The following is a 20,252-nucleotide window of genomic DNA, read 5'->3' on the forward strand; positions in this document are numbered from 1 at the left end:
TCTTTTAATATACAACAAATCAGGAAGCAGATCCCCACTTTCTTTTTGCCACCAAAGACGGTGACCATCCACCTTTTTTAGGCTCTCGGGAATCTCAAATAGTAAGTTCAGTTTATTAACTCTTGAGGAGACTGTTTGACAAATTGTTGATATGATGCTGTTTTATATCAAATTGAATTGAATTGAATTATCTTTCTGCTTTATTTTCCACTATTCAAGCAAATATTTTTTTGGATGGTTTTCTCATACATCATTATCTGTGATGTGTTTTGAGCACACAGGAAATATATGCAGGTTAAGAGACAAGTTACCTCAAGAAAAAGACTGGGAAGGTGAAAGTAGGGCTAGAAAGAGTAGATGATTGTGAAAGTGAAAGGAGACAGCTTTCCTGTGTTCATAGTTTTTGAGAGCCTGTCATCTGATTTTAACACAGCAAAAATGCATTTAAATGATGAGTTATTTGTTAGAGGCATGTTTATGAAGAAGGAAAATTACTTTTTTCACAGCGTGGGAAATCATAAGCTGGCCTTATGACTTATGATGTCGTTTGGAAAATACAGAAGTGATATATTCTGATTACCATGATTTTTTGTTTTTGTCAGTTTAACAGTAAACCACACTTCTACACATGATTCGACCTACCCAGAATATGGAAGATGACACCAGGCGTGTGGAGATTATAGAGTCATCTGGCATAAATGAGCCGTTTGAGGTTGGAGATCACCTCAATCACAAGTCAAGCCGCAAACAATACGTCCCTCAAAAATGTAGATGTACACCCAAAGTCCTCTGCTTCATAGCAGCTGCTATCATCCTCGTCTTCATCTTCGGTAAGAAAGCAAGTTAAAAGAGGAAGCTGTGGTTTTGTAGTCAGTTGAGTCACTTAATTCAGTTGATCTGTTCCCATCCCTTATCTGGAATCACTGCCACTTTCAGGCTATTTGATTGGCTACCTGGTCCATCGGAATAAGGATTTGGCTCCCACCTGTGCAACCTCTGCTCTCCGCTATGAAGACGTTTCTGTCGCCCATGAGACCGGTGCTGCTCCCCTCATGGACTGGGATGATGTGAAAAAGCTTCTTGCTGAAAAACTGACTACATCCAGTATGGACGCTGTCCTTGGGTGAATAGAGGCTCCATGCACTGCACACATTTTGTTATGTGTGTTGTATTTTTAATAATAAGTAACCCGTTTTTGTTTTCCCTGTCACAGTCAGCTGACCAGTAGCAACCACCGGGCTGGTTCTCCTGGTGATGAAGATCTGGGGAACAAGGTGATAACAAAGTTTAAGGAGTACGGCATGAAGACCTGGACTGATGAGCACTTTGTCAAGGTTCAGGACCCCCCAGCATCTGGATACAACAGAATAGTTTTCAAGAACGGATCAGAGGAACGTCCAACGGGTTTCCTGTCCTACAGCGCCAGTGGAACAGCAAGGGTAATCAGAAGGCTAAATTATGAGTAGGAGAAATGTACAGTGACACTTGCAGTGACATTTCTGTTTCTGATGGCTCCAGGGTGCAGTGCTGTATGCCCATTATGGACAGGAAGATGACCTGAGGCAGTTAAAGGACATGAACATCGACATGAATAACAGGGTGATGCTGGTCAGAGCTGGAAAAATCAGCTTTGCTGAGAAGGTGGGTGGTTTCAAAATAAGGTGGAACATCATTTGAACGAGACTTTATTCCCTGTGGTACTTGTCAATATTTGTAGATGTCCTCTGTTCTTAACCTTCAGTAGAATTCCATTAGAATTTTCGTGTGTGTGTTTCTGTACAGGCGAGACCTTCCGAACTATATGACCTTTTAAGATCTGCAGATTTATATTTTCATACTTTTCTCATAATCTTTCTCCTCCTTTCCTTCATCTGCCTCCTCCATCACTGCATTCTCCTTTGTCATCTCCATCTCATCCTCTTTCTCCCCAACTGAATCAGAATCATACTTTATTCATCGCAGAAGAAATTATGTTTTTACCATGAAACTTCGTTTTATATTATGTGATTCATTCGAATAATTTTACTGTTGGTGAACTTAGCTTCCCATTGCCTTGTTTCTCTGCTTATAGGTAGCCAATGCAGCCAAAGTGAACGCCTCTGCTGTGCTGATCTACCCAGACCCTGCTGATTACTCGATCGGCGAGAGCACTCCACTCTTTGGACATGTGAGTGAAGACAGTTTTTACTCCTCAGGTGTAAATCACCTGGAAAAATACTCAGATGAGTACACTGAAGGAAAGGTGAAGACTGTTGTTTAAATATGAAATGAGAGGACAGATGTTTGACATGTCGACAATACACATGTTGTGAAGTGCATGTAAACCTAGCACTGTTCATAAGAGGAAGTAGTTGTGCTTCCTCTACCAGTGCAATAATCTAAATGATAACCACAATAATAATGGGGTTCATGTGTTTAGTTTGATTAAAGCTACCTTTGAAAAGATGTCATGATCCACTCTAAGATCATCTTTTCATCTGTCTGATTCCCACAGGTCCACATGGGCTCTGGGGATCCCTACACCCCAGGCTTCCCCTCCTTCAACCACACCCAGTTTCCACCTGTGCAGTCTTCAGGCCTGCCAAATATTTTGGCTCAGACTATCACAACAGGCATGGGAATGAACATTCTGAGGTAAGACTCACAAACATCATACTGGTATCAGAAAGATGGTTGAAGCTTGTAATAAACAGGGCATCAATAAAGGGTTGATGTTTGTCTGCATCCCACAGGCAGCTCGGGGGTAGACCTCAGCCAAATGGTTGGGGGAGCATCAATAGACTCGGAGATGAGAGCGATGTTATTACTGTGGAAGTCAACAATGTCCTTACTGAGAAAAGGATAAATAATTTCTTTGGGGTCATCAAAGGCTTTGTGGATGCAGGTACAGCAAAGATGAGTAATGAGAGAGATCCTGTGATCAGGAAATATGGAAACGATGCGAGTGATGAATGTCCTGTGACCGTCTGCAGATCGATACGTGGTCATTGGGGCCCAGAGGGATGCGTGGGGCCCGGGCTTTGGAGCATCAACCGTGGGCACCAGCGTCCTCGTAGAGCTGGCGCGTTCCATCTCTGACATGGTGGAGAACGGTGAGCAACTGTCGGCAGCTGATGTTTGGTTTTTAATTTCCAAATAAAATGTTCCTGGACGTACACTTCACGTCAGATACTGAGCAGCTAAAGAACATGCTGGCTTCATGAGTTTGATTAATTGTGTTTCCACTTTGATAGATGGATTCAAACCGAGGAGGAGTATTGTGTTTGCGAGCTGGAGTGCGGGAGAGTATGGGAGTGTTGGCGCCACCGAGTGGTTGGAGGTAAGAAGTGCATGGCAAAGGTTCAGATTAGCTGCATTTTTCTTTTACTCAACAAAAATAAATCTTCTCATTGTACTTTTTTTGCGATTTCCTTCATCTTTGGTGCTAAAAGAGACCCCCCCCCCCAAAATGCATGAGATATCAATGGAAAGCCCAGGATGTTTTCTACTTCGTACATCAGGATTTCTTTTTAGGATAGCTCAAATAAGTCAAAAGATGTAGACCAAAAACAAATGCCCATTAAAGAAGACGTAAATGAATAGACTTATTCTGAGGAGGATAATTATTAGTGATTGTGCTCAGTCTCATTCATATATTGGATATTTCTTTGTTCCAGGGTTATCTGTCCTCTCTGAGCATGAAAGCATTCACCTACATCAACCTGGACGGCATTGTGACAGGTATTGGTTGCCATGGATGCAGACTTCTTGTACTCATGAAGCTGGAATGTGCAGAAAATAGGTTTAAATATTAAAGAAATTTCTTCCAGTCAGAGAATGGTGCATATAATTAAATTTTTGCTTGATGCATAAAGTTAAAAGATTAAAACTAATAAAACAAGTTTTAAAAAGAGACTTTTCCATTTGATTACATTTTGTATGATGAATTATGCAGAAAAAGTAGAATTGGGCTGAAAGATCTATCGCTTTATCACCTATTCAGGTTGTAAATCGTGTTTTTAAAAAGTAACTAAGTAATTAATTACTTTTGAAAATAAGTAATCAGTAAAGTAACGGGATTATTTTTGGGGGGAAGTAATCAGTAATTAGTTACTGATTACTTTTTTCAAGTAACTTGACCAACACTGCTTATGTTTGAGGATAACTAAATATTAGTGGTCTTGTTATTCTAGGGCAGAATGGGTTTAAAGTAGCAGCCAGCCCGTTGCTGCACAGCCTGGTCCAAAACGCTCTGAAAGAGGTAACTCCACAGCTGATCTCTTCTGCAGAAATAATTCTGTTGGTCAGTTTTATTTGTAAAATAAAACAAGAGTTTAATCAAAGTATTTGTTTTCTTCTTAGGTGAACTATGACAAGGACAAGTCTCTTCTTTCTCAGTTTGGAAAGAACAACTGGGAGTCTGCTATGTGAGTCCGTCTAATTAAAGATAACAAAGTATAGCCAGTGATGATTATCACAGCCTTCTTGTTTGAAAGTAGGCTGTCATTCTCACTCTTCTTTTTTGTGTTTGATTTTGAAGTCTGGAGCCTCTGAGGATGGACAGTGCTGCGTATCCTTTCCTCGCCTTCTCCGGCATTCCCTCAGTCGCTTTCAGATTCCACTCTGGAAGTTCAGTAAGTGAATTCTTCTGTACTACAAGTTCTTAAATAGTTTCTGAACTCTTTTAACTAATGCCAACTTTGTAGATCTGAGAGTAATTCTTAAAACATCCTGTGTGCCTCCTCAGGACTACCCGCACTTTGGCACAAACCTGGACACCCGAGAAAACCTGAACTCTGTCACAGCCAGCCAGGTTCCTCAGCTGGCTGTGAGAGCGGGCCAGTTTGCAGGTCACATAGCACTGAGGCTGGTCCATGACCACCTGCTGCAGATGGACCTGAAGAAGTACAACCAGCTCATACGCAGCCACGTGGTTCAGATTAATGGGAAGGTCAAGGCTGTTCAGAGGGTGAGTGCTCACCAGTGTCCTTGTAAAAGAAGATAGTATTTACCTTGTTGAGAGCAGGGCTGCAGAAATCAGGAGCAACTTGACTGTTGTCGTGTTTTTCATCACTCAACTTAAATGATCAGTTTTGAATCAGTTTTTTTTTTTGCCTGGTTACTCCTCTCATCATAGAAGACAAAGCTGTGTTCAGGTCTTGAATGTCCAGCTTACTAACTCGAGTTTGAGGGAGAAAAGTCATCCCTGCATGTTTGTGTGCTTGCAGATGCAGCCCCAGCTGTTGCCCAAAGTTCTGACAGTGCGGTGGTTGATCATGGCCTCTGGCTCCTACAGCCGTGCCTCTAGCGCGCTGGCAGCCGACATCCAGAACAGCGACCTGGAGGACATCGAGATGTGCCGCGTGATCAATGACCGCATCATGACGGTAAGGGGGAAAAAACTCAGTCTATCAAGTTTAGTTGATTTCACAAGCTGCCACCTCTGCTTTTGATTAGCTGAAATTACAACTTTAGTGTTGGTTTAGCTACCTTTGGATCGTATATTAAGTGGGATACATCACATTTTAATCACAGTCAAGTGTAATAGTTGATGTAGGTAGTCTTCAGTGTCTGCTTTCTGCTTTTCAAAGGACGGGACTGTCCAATAAATTTGTTGATAACGTTGGTTTTTATCCAGCTCTTTCATGATGTCCGTCTTCTTGCTATAGGTGGAAAGGAACTTCCTGTCACCCTACGTTTCTCCCAGAGACAGCCCCTTCCGTCACATCCTGCTGGGCTCCGGTCCCCACACCCTCAAAGCTCTGACCAACCACCTCGACTCTTTGACGACTGCCGACCCCGACGCAGACGCCGAGCTGTTCCGCAACCAGTTTGCCCAGGCGACCTGGACCATTCAGACCTGTGCCAACTCCCTAGCAGGGGACATCTGGTCTCTGGATAATGAAATCTAGAAAAGTCCTTTTCCCTCCCTTGTTCATGGTTTGGCCCTCTTATTACAACAGGCAGTGCTGTTGTGATTAATCACCACGTTTTCAGTGGATATCTACTAAGTCATCATATTGTTTTCACAATGTTCATTTGTTAAAAGCGGCGTATGATGACAATAAGTCAATGACTTTCTATAGTTTACCATGAGGAAAACTGTTTTTTTTTGTTCTACTATTGCTGCTGCGGTGTTCAAACCTGAGCTTTATTTTTTTTTATCACTAGCTAAAATATCTCATACTGTGATAGATACAGAAATTTCCGATTGATTTTTACAGAAGCACCAGTGTATAAAGATTTGCAATAATCAGCGGCATTAAAAATAAAAACAACAACAACAACAACAACAAAACAACGCAAAGCCCTGATTATATGCATGAATTTAATAAAGTGATCTGAATCAAATACGAAACACATTTCCTGGCATTGGAGCTAATCTGTGCAGACCTGTCAAAGCAGGGGAGAAGGTCCTCAACCATGTGGCACTGAAACAGAACCCACGTGTTTATTTATTGAGTTATTTATTTATCAGTGGCAGGGGTCACTATAAATAGTTTTTAATCACGTTTTATATAAAAGTATAATTATCAGGAGCAGTAATTTCCAAAATGTTAATAACAGTAGGTAGTTTTTTTAATATTATGGTGATACTGTTTCCCATAATGTGTACATTCAGTACAAAACTTTGTTTTCGCACACGCGCAATGCGCCTGTTCAACTGAAGAAATTATTTGATTGGTTGAGTAATGTCACGTGGGATGGCTTATAACGTACGCGTTTAACCCGTTTGCTTCCTGTGTACGTCGAGTACCGTAAACACAAAAGAAAAAGCTGCGCACATTAAAAATAACCTTACCGTAAGTTCGTGGAAAGCTGCGCAGAGTAAAATATAAACGATCTGGTTCCACACAGAACGTCATCTGGGTCCAGATCCGGACCGCGATCCGCCCATTGCCTACTCAAGGGTTAGAATAAACAATGTAAATAAAAATATTGTCGTTAGAAAAGATTAGAGGAAGTATGTTACCACTGAGCGGTGACTCCAAACTCGTGATCTCGCCCTTTCACGCCCATTTCTTTCCCAACTGCGCTAAAGATCTTCCTGCTCAGAGAACTGTGTCCCCCGATTTATGATGCTGACATCGGTCACAGAGAGGCAACAGTCTGACACAGTAAGTTCGCCATGTAACACATCAGAGAGAATTTAGATAAGGATAAGCGTAAAAGTGTTGTGCATTTGTTTCATTTGCTCATTAATTTGGGAAAACACACTCTGGTGTAGTGTAGTCTGTGCCGTGGAAAGAGCATTATGTGGCTGTTTGATCACGACTATGTACTAATCAGATTAGTTTTCAGATCTATATTTCTCACTGTGTAAGACACGGTCTGAGTGACTACAACGACTCTACGTGGAAACAACATCAACACCCGTCCGTGTGCTGCACAGTTTCTGCAGTCATAGCGCGAATTGTTTTGACCTGGGAGCCGAGGTCGAGGTTTCAACTACTGTTTGCTGAGCAGAAAAAGTTTTATTTATTATTATTTTTGTTGTTGTTGTGCAATTCCTTTCGTAATTTCCCCTTAAATGGCCCACATGTCACTGCAGTATGAATGTTGCAGGGTTTTTTTCAGCTTCCATCTGTATTTTAACGACAAGAGGTGCATTTTACGCCCTCCAGTTTAGACTCATTGTCCACTTTAGTCACATGCGTTGTCTGATAACTTTGAATCCACAGCAGAATTCTGCATGTGCGTCCTCTATGACAGTCCTCAGCCAGCAGTGGAAAGCCTCTAAGTGGCTCTGCAGTATCACATATGAGTTAATGAAAAACAATCCTGAGTGATCAGAAACTCTCTTCTGTAATCTTGTCGCGGGTGTAGTGTTTATGTGTTTGACATTATGTGCACGTTTAACAGAAATAATATTTCTTCTGATAATGCACGTACCTGTAGATATGATAAGAACTGTACAGGAAAGCATTACTACATAAGACCCCAGACCCATTTTTACTTTCAAGAAAACTATGGGAGAGTCAGTGTTAAAACTTTAACAGAAACTTTCCTCAACGTGTAAAGAGGTTTCTTATGGGCTGAAGAGATTCTTATGATTAGCTTGTATAGATTCTGTCCCATAGCTTAAGCTCCTTATACAACTTGCCTTTGACTTCTTAACAGTGGAGGAAATAATTATTTGATTTGTGATGAATCTGTAAGGTTACCCACTTCCAAAGAGAAGAACAGTCTGTACTTGTTATGGTATTTTCATTTTAATGAAAAGAGACACAACCACAAATCCACAAAAAAACACACTGCATAAAAGTTATAAATTTATTTGCATTTGTCATTGAGTGAAGGAAGTAGTTGATCCCCTACAAACATCCAGAATTCTGGCTTCCACAGATTTCAATCAAACAATCAATCAATTACAAGCACTCCTGATCGCAACTCTTTATGAGTATAAATCGACCCAGCCCACAGAAACAGTTTATCCATTCCTACCTCGCCACCACGATGGGCGAGACCAAAGAGTCGGTGGTGTCATTGTGTGTCGACCTGTGCAGGACACTTGCCTTTTGCTCCCCTGCCAGCTCTGCCTTTAGGATAAGAAGAATCGGACCAATGACAAGACATGGGATATATTCTTTGGATGTTCATGCAAGTAAAAAGCAGCAACCCACTGCTCGCACTGTGAGGGATTTAAGTTGAATAAAAAGTTACATTCACGCACCACCTGCCTTTAAGTCTCTTTGGAGGATAAAATGCCTGTCATTTAAAGACTTAAACTTGGCTGGAGTAGTCTAACTTTTTGGTTTATCTTCTCAGAATCCTCTGAAGCAGCCATGGACCAAGCAAGATCAGCGATGTCCCAAATTGTAAGTATTCAGTGAGTGTTAACAAGCTTAGTATTAAGCTTGAATCCCCCCCTTTATTTATTTATTTTTCCATTTCCACCTCTTAACTGAAAGGTTACTTCAAATATACATTTCACTGTGCAGTATTTCCTTTGGCACAGGGACACTCTACCAAAATCCAATTCACAAACCAAGACACTTTTCTCTTGGGGGATAACACAAACTAAATCCAAATGGAAAATCTGAATCTAACTTACCACCTACCGCATGTAGCGAATCACTAGCCTGCTAGTGCACTGCACTGAAACTGCTCTGGTGTAATGACTGACCTGCTTAGAGGAACTGTCGAGGCCGAACACAAGAACTTCGTTTTTCAGCACTGAGATGGAGGAAATTTGAAGACTTTCAATCAGTAATGACAGTGAAACATTCACTGAGGCAGGAGGGACTGTTGAGGCTTTTGGATTAACAGAAAAGTAAAACAGTGTATCGTCAGCATAGCAGTGGTATAAATACCTTTGAAACTGTTTAATCGAAGACTCGTGGTAACATATATTAAGAAAACAGAACTGGATCAGTGGGCATGCTGTCTATGATTCCCACCCAGGTTCTATATTCTTTGGTAGTTACTGAAATAATATGTTTTGCTTACCCTGACCTTTTCTGTTTCTGTTTTGTTAGTTTAACAATGAACCACACTCCTACACACGATTCAACTTGCCTGATAATATGGAAGGTGACACCAGCCAGGTGGAGATGATACAGTCGTCTGACATGAATGAGGAGGTTGGAGAGAATGGCGACGAAGGCCACCTTAGTCACAAGTCAAACCGCCAACCACACGTGGCTCAAAACTTTGAATGTACAACCAAGAGCCTCTGCTTCATGGCAGCTACCATCGTCTTCACATTTGTCATTGGTAAGAGAGGGAGAAAGGCATAGTTGGCATATTTCTGTTTGTCTGAGGAGATGCATACGCCTAGAAAGTTACATTTTTTTTAAACATTTTCCATGTGTGTGTGAAAACTTACAAAGTATAATTTTATCATCTGAAAAACATAGCCCAGCTTTGACCTTGCATTCATCTGAGCAACAGTTTGACAGTTTATAGCCATGAATTTAGTCTGGAGGTGTAAGCGCTGATAGTGTACAAACTTTAGGTCTCTTGGTCCCTCACTGGTATTTTAAAATGCTGACTCTGTGCTATGGTCTGGTCTTGGGTGTGTTCCCTTTCCTTATTAGTAATTGTTTCCTCATTTTAAATGACTACCACGTTCAGGCTATTTGACTGGCTACCTGGTTCATAAGAATAAGGATCTGAATTGCTCCTGTGCACCTTCTGAAGATGATATTACCCATAAGACTGGTGCTGTCCCTTTCATGGACTGGGATGATGTGAGAAAACTGCTTGGTGATAAACTAAATACATCCAACTTAGAGATTGCACTAAGGTGAATAGAAACCCCACACATTGCATGTACAGTGCTGTACAAATTTTATGTGCATTGCAGTTTTAAATGAGAATAACTGGGCCCTGTTTTCTTGCCTCCATTTGTTTTCCCTGTGTTCGTTCACAGTCAGCTGACCAGTAGCAACCACCGGGCTGGTTCTCCTGGTGATGAAGATCTGGGGAACAAGGTGATAAAAAAGTTTAAGGAGTACGGCATGAAGACCTGGACTGATGAGTACTTTGTCAAGGTTCAGGACCCCCCAGCATCTGGATACAACAGAATAGTTTTCAAGAACGGATCAGAGGAACGTCCAACGGGTTTCCTGTCCTACAGCGCCAGTGGAACAGCAAGGGTAATCAGAAGGCTAAATTATGAGTAGGAAAAATGTACAGTGACACTTGCAGTGACATTTCAGTTTCTGATGGCTCCAGGGTGCAGTGCTGTATGCCCATTATGGACAGGAAGATGACTTCCAACAGCTGAACAACATGAACATCAACATGAATAACAGGGTGATGCTGGTCAGAGCTGGAAGGATCAGCTTTGCTGAGAAGGTGGGATGCTTAAAAAGATGCAAAAGTTGTATTAGTAAACTATTCAAACAGGAATTATCTTTCCTGGGGTGACTTGGGTAATATCTGTGCGTGTTGTAATTCCTTGCAAATCTGTCATGTCCCTAAATTGCAATTTGAAAATGTCAAAATATCAAACAGAAGTTTTAGTCCAGTTTAAATCTGGTTTTGTTTTTGTTTTTTGTGTGTGTGTAAAAAGCTTTGACTTCTCTACACTTTTCTTCATCCTCTTTCCTGCATGAGGCTGTGATGAAATAAAGCTTGGAGAACATTTTGTGCATAAATTCAGGAGAGACTGTTTTGCTAAATGGCACAGATTCACACATAGAAGTGACATGTTTAAATCTATCAGATGAACAGGCTTAATATGTGGCAGCTGATGTGACAGGGTAGGCAATAGGGTACTTTGTAAATCTGAGGTCATACTAGTGATACCAGTTTAGTGATTGTGGGACTTAAGTTTACTTCTTTTTGCATGAAACACTGCAAAAAGATGGATGGATTCATGCAAAAATCTTTACTGTTGGTGAACTTAATTTTCCATTGCCTTGTTTCTCTGCTTATAGGTAGCCAATGCAGCCAAAGTGAACGCTTCTGCTGTGCTGATCTACCCAGACCCTGCTGATTACCCTATTGGAAATGATACTTCACTCTTTGGACATGTGAGTGAGGGCAGTTTTAAAATGTCTTGGAATAAAACCCACTGAAGTGCTCTACGTGCTTAGTTTGTTTGATGTTCTCAAGATTCAAAGAATTGGAATGCAGTGGGAGCTTTTCTGGAGTTTTGAGCAAGTGAGGGTGCTACCATTGCTGGTAGGTTCTGTAGAAGCATAGACAAAAAGACAGACAGGGAATATGAAGACTGATTTGACATGTATTACAAACTCTAAAGTCTGTAAACCTAATACTGTTGCTAAGAGGAAGCAATTGCACTGCATTGTGTTTTTCTTCTGATTCCCACAGGTCCACATGGGCTCTGGGGATCCCTACACCCCAGGCTTCCCCTCCTTCAACCACACCCAGTTTCCACCTGTGCAGTCTTCAGGCCTGCCACATATTTTGGCTCAGACTATCACAACAGGCATGGGAACCAAAATTCTGAGGTAAGGCTCACAAACATCATACTGGTATCAGAAAGATTGTCGAAGCTTGTAATAAACAGGGCATCAATAAAGGGTTGATGTTTGTCTGCATCCAACAGGCAGCTCGGGGGTAGAACTCAGCCAAATAGTTGGGAGGGCATCAATAGACTCGGAGATGAGAGCGATGTTATTACTGTGGAAGTCAACAATGTCCTTACTGAGAAAAGGATAAATAATGTCTTTGGGGTCATCAAAGGCTTTGTGGATGCAGGTACAGCAAAGATGAATAATGAGAGAGATCCTGTGATCAGGAAATATGGAAACGATGTGAGTGATGAATGTCCTGTGACCGTCTGCAGATCGATACGTGGTCATTGGGGCCCAGAGGGATGCGTGGGGCCCTGGCTTTGCAGCATCAAGCGTGGGCACCAGCGTCCTCGTCGAGCTGGCGCGTTCCATCTCTGACATGGTGGAGAACGGTGAGCACCTGTTGATACTTTATACATGCTTCTCTTAGGCACTATCATGGGAAAGCATATCATTCATTTTCATTGCTATGCAAAGGATACCCAGTTTAATGTATCAGTGAAGCCAGATGGCACGCACCAATTAGTTGAACGACAGGAATGTCTTAAAGCCATAAAGACCTGGCTCTAACTTCCTGCTTCTAAATGAAAACCAAGGCTATCATACTTGGCCCTAACAATTGCATTGTCTTGGAATGAAATAAAACTTTTAGATATCTTGGGGTTGTTTTTGACCAGGATGTGTCTTCAGTTGTTTCAAAGTGCTGGACTGAGAATACTGACAGGGACTAGAAAGAGAAAACATTTCTCCGATACTGGCTTTGCTTCACAGGCTTCATGTTAAATCCCGAATCTTATTCAAAAACCTTAACATTCTCAAAAAAGGTCTTGAATAATCAGGCCCCATCGTATCTTAAAGACCTCACAGTTTGTAATTACCCAGGCTGAGTACTTGACTCTCAGTCTGAAGGCCTACTTGTGGTTCTCACAGTATTTAAAAGGAGAATGGGGGGGCAGAGCCTTTAGCTTTCAGGGCGCTCTTCTTTGGAACCAACTCCCAGGTGGATTTGGGAGACTGACACCGTTTCTACTTTTAAGATTAGGCTTTAAACTTTCCTTTTTGCTACAGCTTATAGTTATGGCTGGATCAGGTGATCCTGAATCCTCCCTTAGTTATGGTGCTGTGGGCCTCCCATGATGCACTGAGTGCTTCTTTACCCACCTCTTTTTCTTCCTAATTTTTCTTGCTGTTAAGAGGGAGTTTTTATTTTCCACTGTCACCAAGTGCTTCAAGTCTGATTGTTGGCGTGTTCTCTGTTTTACCTCTTTAGCTTGCAATTTGGCTGTATATAGATAAAACTGAATTGGGGAAAAAAACCAAATGAATACGTAACAGTAATGAAATTGATGTAAACTTCACATCAGACGCTAAAGTTTGTCACTGAGCAGCTAAAAAACGCGCCGGCTTCATTAGTTTTATTAAATGTGTTTCCACTTTGTCAGATGGATTCAAACCCAGGAGGAGCATGGTGTTTGCCAGTTGGAGTGCGGGAGAGTATGGGAGTGTTGGCGCCACCGAGTGGTTGGAGGTGAGAAATGCAAGGCAAAACTTCATTAATAATGAGTGTACTCTGTTCATGTAAATACATGCTATAATAGCTTAATTTTTCATGTCATATATTCAACAAAGTGATGGAAAAATTTCTCAGAGATTTTGGTTCATATTGACACAGCATCAAGCATTTGCTGCACAATTGTTCAGTTTCATCTCACATCGGGTTCATGTTTACATGCATAAATTGGCTTATTAGAGAGCAAACATTTGAAAAGATGTACCTAACAAAGTGGCTGAGTATAAATTTATTTTGGATATTTCTTTGTTCCAGAGTTATCTGTCCTCTCTGAGCATGAAAGCAGTCGCCTACATCAACCTGGACGGCATTGTGACAGGTATTGGTATTGTGACATGGATGCAGACTTCTTGTACCCATGAAGCTGTTTAATGTCAAACTTTTACATACACATGCAAAAAGCGTCACTTATGTTTCAGGATAACTAAATATTAGTGGTCTTGTTATTCTAGGTCAGAATGGGTTTAAAGTAGCAGCCAGCCCGTTGCTGCACAGCCTGGTCCAAAACGCTCTGAAAGAGGTAACTCCACAGCTGATCTCTTCTGCAGAAATAATTCTGTTGGTCAGTTTTATTTGTAAAATAAAACAAGAGTTTAATCAAAGTATTTGTTTTCTTTTTAGGTGAACTATGACAAGGACAAGTCTCTTCTTTCTCAGTTTGGAAAGAACAACTGGGAGTCTGCTATGTGAGTCCGTCTAATTAAAGATAACAAAGTATAGCCAGTGATGATTATCACAGCCTTCTTGTTTGAAAGTAGGCTGTCATTCTCACTCTTCTTTTTTGTGTTTGATTTTGAAGTCTGGAGCCTCTGAGGATGGACAGTGCTGCGTATCCTTTCCTCGCCTTCTCCGGCATTCCCTCAGTCGCTTTCAGATTCCACTCTGGAAGTTCAGTAAGTGAATTCTTCTGTACTACAAGTTCTTAAATAGTTTCTGAACTCTTTTAACTAATGCCAACTTTGTAGATCTGAGAGTAGTTCTTAAAACATCCTGTGTGCCTCCTCAGGACTACCCGCACTTTGGCACAAACCTGGACACCCGAGAAAACCTGAACTCTGTCACAGCCAGCCAGGTTCCTCAGCTGGCTGTGAGAGCGGGCCAGTTTGCAGGTCACATAGCGCTGAGGCTGGTCCATGACCACCTGCTGCAGATGGACCTGAAGAAGTACAACCAGCTCATACGCAGCCACGTGGTTCAGATTAATGGGAAGGTCAAGGCTGTTCAGAGGGTGAGTGTTCACCAGTGTCCTTGTAAAAGAAGATAGTATTTACCTTGTTGAGAGCAGGGCTGCAGAAATCAGGAGCAACTTGACCATTGCTGATATATCAGTATTGACATTGATACAATGATGCCAATACAAGTTTTTAACAAAGGAAACAGAGAAGAGAGAAACACACTTCGACCATGTTATGAGTGTTGATGTTACATAGTTGGTCCACCAGAGGTCATTCTGAGACTTCGCTGTTGACAACATGTAATTGGAATGCTAGAAACACAACAACTATCTGATTACAGGCCTGTACTTCAAAGCTGGAATTCGTCCTATCCAGGTAACTCAAAGGTTTCTGTATTACAAAGAAGTTTCACTACTTCTTCATTTTTATTTATATAGCGTCAAATCACAACAGTCGCCTCAAGACAATTTATATTGTAAGGTAAAGACCTTACAATATTGCAGAGAAAACCCCAACAGTTAGACGACCACCTATTAGATAGCACTTGGCGACAGTGGGAAGGAAGAACTCCCTTTTAACAATAGAAACCTCTTGCATAACCATGATCAGAAATATGCTTTCTCTTTCTAATCCCTGTCAGTACTCTGGCTGCAGCATTTTGGATCAACTGAAGGCTTAATTCCAGTAGTCCAACCTAGAAGTACTAAATGTATGAACTAGTATCAACATTACTTTGAGAACGATGTTTCTAATTTTAGAGATATTGCACAAATGCAAGAAAGCATTTTGTTCAATATACACACTGCAGGACATTTGCTGGTCAAAAATGACTTCAAGATTCCTCACAGTGTTACTGGAGGACAAGTTAAGCCATCTATCCTAATGGCATATCCCAGCTACCATGGGGAAGTATACCTTGACCAGGTCCACAGTCTGTTGCAGGGCTTGTGTAAGCATGTGTTATGTAAACAGAATTGGTCCTAACACAGAAACCTGTGGAACTCCATAATTAACCTTGGTGTGTGAAATAAGACTTCCCATTTACATGAACAAATTGTACTGTATTAGATGGATATGATTCAAATCAATGCAGCACACTTACAGCATGCTCTAATGGCTGAAATAAAATATTATGGTCAACAGTATTGAACGCTGCACTGAGGTCTAGCAGGACAAGCACAGAGGGCATAAGAAGATCATTCGTACCCTTCACTAAAGCTGTTTCTGTGCTGTGAATTCTGAAACCTGACTGAAACTCTTCAAATAAACAATTCCTCTGAGATGATCACTTAGCTGTTTTACTCTTTCAAGAACTTATGAGATAAAGGAAGGTTGGATGATAGAGATGTGATAGTGAGTCTGAGAGGTTAAGAGTTGAGATATTAGGTCTAAGTCACACAGTTGGCATTTTGCCGGCATTTCTTTCTGCCTTCAAATAGACTAAACTTTATTTATATTGCAGCTGTTTTCAGTCTTATAGTCTTCAGTCTTAGCCTGGATATGCTGAGTTTGCTTTGGGCTCTGAGCAGAATCGGGCAAAGCGTAAACGATGAATCCAAGACTTAATTAGAGTAAAAGAAGATTATTTTGAAACTACATTTTTATTTTATTAATTAAGGACTCATTAACAACTACATAAAAAAGAAATGTTATATTTAGTTAAATGAAATCTATTTATCTAGTTGAAAGCAAGTTGAAGAGATGTAGAGTAACGTCACCTCTCTTACTCTTTTGCCCAGACTCTGGTCAGATCTTGCACGTCCAGTTAGCAAATTGAGTTTATTGTGAAAACTAAATCACTCCTGCATATTTGTCTGCTTCCAGTTGCAGCCCCAGCTGTTGCCCAAGACCCTGACTGGGCAGTGGTTGGTCATGGCCTCTGGCTCCTACAACCGTGTCTCTAGCATATTGACAGCTGACATCCAAAACAGCGACCTGGAAAACGTGGAGATGTGCCGCATGATCAATGACCGCATCATGACGGTAAGGCTTCCAACACTCAGTAATTCTTCCTGAGAAATTCTGTGGAAAATATGGATATATCTTAGCAATTGTTGCTGTTATTGTAAATATTTCCTTCTTTTGAACTGATAATTATTAATTCAACTGGTGAATCAACACAGCTAATGGGCTTATAAAGTGGAGACAACAATAAAGCTAAAGCTAAGCTGCTATCTGAGCTTTTGGCCAAAGGATTTCATATATTTTAGTGTGGTTTAGCTACTTTTGTGTCATATTTAAAATGGAATACGTCATATTTTATTTTACTGCATTACTTTTTATCTACTGTAAAGCGCAATAGTATTCAAGGTAGTTTTCTTTTTAGCTGCTAATTGCCTCCTTTTATATGACAGAAAAGTCTGGTGACCCAGAACACTTTTAACAAACTCCTCCATGTTCCTCCTCCTGTTACTATAGGTGGAAAGGAACTTCCTGTCACCCTACGTTTCTCCGATAGACAGCCCCTTTCGCCACATCCTGCTGGGCTCCGGCCCCCACACCCTCAAAGCTCTGTCCAGCCACCTCGACGCTCTGAAGTCTGCCAGCCCAGAGGCCAACGCCGAGCTGTTCCGCAACAAGCTTGCCCAGGCGACCTGGACCATTCAGGCCTGTGCCAACTCCCTAGCAGGGGACATCTGGTCTCTGGATAATGAATTCTAGAAAAGTCCTTTGCCCTCCCTTGTTCATGGCTTGGCCCTCTTATTACAACTGGCGGTGTGACAGCCAGTATGATGGTGTGATTAACAGACAGTTTTTTAATGGATTTCCACAAAGTCATCACATCTGTTCCACAGTGTTCATTTTCCTTTTTCTAAAATTTTCCATAAAACCAATATATGATATGTCATGATAGAAAATATGTGAGCCTTCCGCTTAAAAATACTTGCACAAAGAAAAAAAACAAATCTTGAATTTGAACCTGTGGTATTTTAAATATCACGATCTTCAATACTTTGGCCCTCATCATGTCACGCCAATATCATAGCTACAAGCCACTGAGCACAGATGGTTGGTGTGCCAGTGGTTGGAAAGCGGTCCTGCCATCTGAATCCAAAGACGCTTCTGAGGCACCGCGTGTTGAACGAGTTGAGTGGTCTCATTTAGGTGATCCAGGTTTCACGTCCATACAGTAAGGGGCTGCTGACACAGGGCTGCTACACTTTGATCTTTGTGTGGTCAGTCAGCACTTTATTTTTACACACCCTGCAGGACAATAAGGCCACAATAGTGTTTACCTTCCTGAGTCATCAACTGAGTTCCATATTAAGTGAGAGGGTAGTGTTGATGGTAGAACCCAGGAAAGTTATTTTAACTGCACGGGTGCAGATATTCATAGTGATGGAGGGAGGGGTGAGGCCATCTTATGCACAGATGTTCATCTTTTTTCTGGCTGACAATGAGCCCAAACTACTTACTCAAAGATTAGAGGATGCTCGTCAGTCTCTGGAGGATAGCCTCAGTGTGGGCCACGAGGGTAAAGAGCATCTCCCTGATTAAGTACTATCCTGACTTTGGTCTTCAAGCACAGAAAACAGCAAATGTGACTATGACTTTGACCTTTTTGGGTAAGGACTAATTAGGATCTCATTGTGTGCATATTTAGCTAAAAAATGACAAATACTGTAGGAGGAGTAGCGATTATTGATTATGAAAGGATGGACGGACAATGTATACCTCTGGCTTAAGCTCATCCTTTGTCCTATACCATGGAGAACATCAGTCCTTTGGCTGGATGAAATAAAAATGAAAAATAACCATCACAGTATCACTTTAGCAAAAGCATCTCAGAGTACCTGATATTAAAATCAGAGGCCAGAGCTTTTTCATGTGATGGATCATCTAAAGAAGCACAGTTTCTGAACCATCGTTTCAGGTCATGATAATTCACTATCATTACCAGCTGTTGCTAATGTCTGGATTAGCTGGGATGTCTTCTTGTCCAATATTGTCTGGAAAACTTTAAGCTAACTGCAGTGGTTTCATCCTGATTTGTTTGAAAAAATAATAAAGGTGGCACCTCACTCTTCTCTTTTTATTGCATTTGTTAAACCTGCTTCTGCTTGTTTCACCACTGCAATTTTAGCTAAAATTGGAAGAGACCACTAGCCTCAACAGTGTAGGGGAGTAGGGCACGTGAAGTAATGGCTACTGTATTCTACCAAAGATACGATTTTACGACAAAAAATGCACTTATTTGGGTACATGGTTTCAAGGTGTAAGGTTTAAGAGCCCATTTCATCCGGCCCAGCTGATCTGTTCCATCTTCAAGGTCTACTATTGAAGGAATTTTGGCTTTAAAGAAAGGAGTGTTACAAACACTTACCATGGCCACAGCATTGTGGTCCAGTATTATTTCCATAACTAATCACCACTCTACACTGTGGATTTAGTTTGAATGAATAAAACTACATTTTACCTTTTGATGAATTTGTTGAGATTTCCTTTGTTCCTTTTTTTTCGTTTCATGTCTCCAATGGAGAGCCGAGCTTCTGTATGCTGAAAGAGGTTCAGATAATTTTCTTGATTTCTGTTAAGATCAAAAGTTGGTGAACTTGGAAAAAAAATGTAAAATTCCTTTGTGTTTGCAAATTGTTAAAATATTCAGCTAAAAAAACAAATAAACTGTGAACACATTTTCTTGGCCTTACAGTTTTCTTCTTCAATAAACACAACTATTTGAGTTTTGCTTAATTATTCACATTGAGGTGTAGTAGAGGTGAGTGGACTCATCCAAATATCACTAGTATCGATACCAACACTGTTATTGGTATTGGACTGATAGTAACACTAAGTATGTAGCCCACTGAAGTGTGTTAAATGATTTAAAATAAAAATTAACCTCAAATGTGCAATGTAAAAAATGCCTATTTTATTTATAGCCTATGGAATATTTAAATGACCGAAGTCGAAAAACAAAGTTTTAAAATAGAAAAATTATATATTTTAAACTGAAGCATGTAAAAGATCCTCGATGGCGTAGAAAGATAAAGTAAAGCTGGAAATTGGCTGAATATGTTCCATTTAAATGTAAATTTGCAAAGTCTGACTTTATGCAACTTAATAGTTAATAAGTATTCATGTCAATGATTAATTAGTTTTTCGTTTCTTTTTTGTCTGTATTAAAGCCCATTCATTTAGTGTCCTTTTTCAAAATGATCCCGTAAACACAAAAAGCTGCTGTGACACAATTTGACCGGAAGATGGACACAAAGTAAAGAAATCGTTAGTGCATCATTTGGCATTTGTGCTTTTTCCAGCGTGTTCAGGCAGGTGAATCTAATTCAAATCGGACCGTCAGCGGCTCGTAAACGTTTTATTCTCAATGACTTTCGGAATAACGTACGTCCGAAAAAGATTTTTTTGTTATAAATGAGCTGATTTGTCATAAAAACCTATCATCTATGTTAGTTCACAGAGTGCGTTCACCACCACCAAATCATAGCGCATTCTTCTAATGACTTGGGCAGCTTTTAATTGTATCAGGGTATAAAATCAAGGGGAACAGGAGCTAGAGGTCCTACCTCATTCCCTATCCCT

General features: G+C 40.8%; 2 protein-coding genes across 2 annotated transcripts; both read left to right on the forward strand.

Annotated features, from left to right (window-relative positions):
- Positions 1–634: 634 nt before the first annotated feature.
- LOC146688162 (transferrin receptor protein 1-like) lies at positions 635–6,045 on the forward strand. Its single transcript, XM_085439152.1, has 16 exons — positions 635–830; positions 937–1,123; positions 1,214–1,439; positions 1,519–1,641; positions 2,072–2,167; positions 2,495–2,634; positions 2,733–2,884; positions 2,973–3,092; positions 3,234–3,319; positions 3,657–3,720; positions 4,173–4,240; positions 4,342–4,406; positions 4,520–4,613; positions 4,727–4,948; positions 5,208–5,366; positions 5,649–6,045. Exons 1-16 carry the CDS (start codon positions 650–652, stop codon positions 5,889–5,891), a joined length of 2,226 nt encoding a protein of 741 aa, XP_085295278.1. The 5' UTR covers positions 635–649; the 3' UTR covers positions 5,892–6,045.
- Positions 6,046–6,805: 760 nt separating this feature from the next.
- Positions 6,806–19,351, forward strand: LOC146688163 (transferrin receptor protein 1-like). Its single transcript, XM_085438839.1, has 18 exons — positions 6,806–7,097; positions 8,749–8,798; positions 9,459–9,696; positions 10,057–10,228; positions 10,355–10,580; positions 10,660–10,782; positions 11,367–11,462; positions 11,764–11,903; positions 12,002–12,153; positions 12,242–12,361; positions 13,412–13,497; positions 13,795–13,858; positions 13,992–14,059; positions 14,161–14,225; positions 14,339–14,432; positions 14,546–14,767; positions 16,539–16,697; positions 17,133–19,351. Exons 2-18 carry the CDS (start codon positions 8,766–8,768, stop codon positions 17,373–17,375), a joined length of 2,301 nt encoding a protein of 766 aa, XP_085294965.1. The 5' UTR covers positions 6,806–7,097; positions 8,749–8,765; the 3' UTR covers positions 17,376–19,351.
- The last annotated feature ends 901 nt before the right edge of the window (positions 19,352–20,252 follow it).

The sequence above is a fragment of the Copadichromis virginalis genome, linkage group LG18 (genome assembly GCF_057382275.1).
Source record: "Copadichromis virginalis isolate Kocher_CV1m ecotype Utaka linkage group LG18, C_Virginalis_male_GT1.1, whole genome shotgun sequence".
Taxonomy (NCBI): Eukaryota; Metazoa; Chordata; class Actinopteri; order Cichliformes; family Cichlidae; genus Copadichromis; species Copadichromis virginalis.

Coding starts and splice junctions, on each gene's coding strand:
- LOC146688162 (XM_085439152.1), top strand. CDS start 650: ATGGAAGATGACACCAGGCGTGTGGAGATTATAGAGTCATCTGGCATA. Junction 4,241..4,341: donor TCCAAAACGCTCTGAAAGAG/GTAACTCCACAG, acceptor TTTTCTTCTTAG/GTGAACTATGACAAGGACAA. Junction 4,407..4,519: donor AACAACTGGGAGTCTGCTAT/GTGAGTCCGTCT, acceptor TTGATTTTGAAG/TCTGGAGCCTCTGAGGATGG.
- LOC146688163 (XM_085438839.1), top strand. CDS start 8,766: ATGGACCAAGCAAGATCAGCGATGTCCCAAATT. Junction 10,229..10,354: donor AACTTAGAGATTGCACTAAG/GTGAATAGAAAC, acceptor GTTCGTTCACAG/TCAGCTGACCAGTAGCAACC. Junction 13,859..13,991: donor CCTGGACGGCATTGTGACAG/GTATTGGTATTG, acceptor TTGTTATTCTAG/GTCAGAATGGGTTTAAAGTA.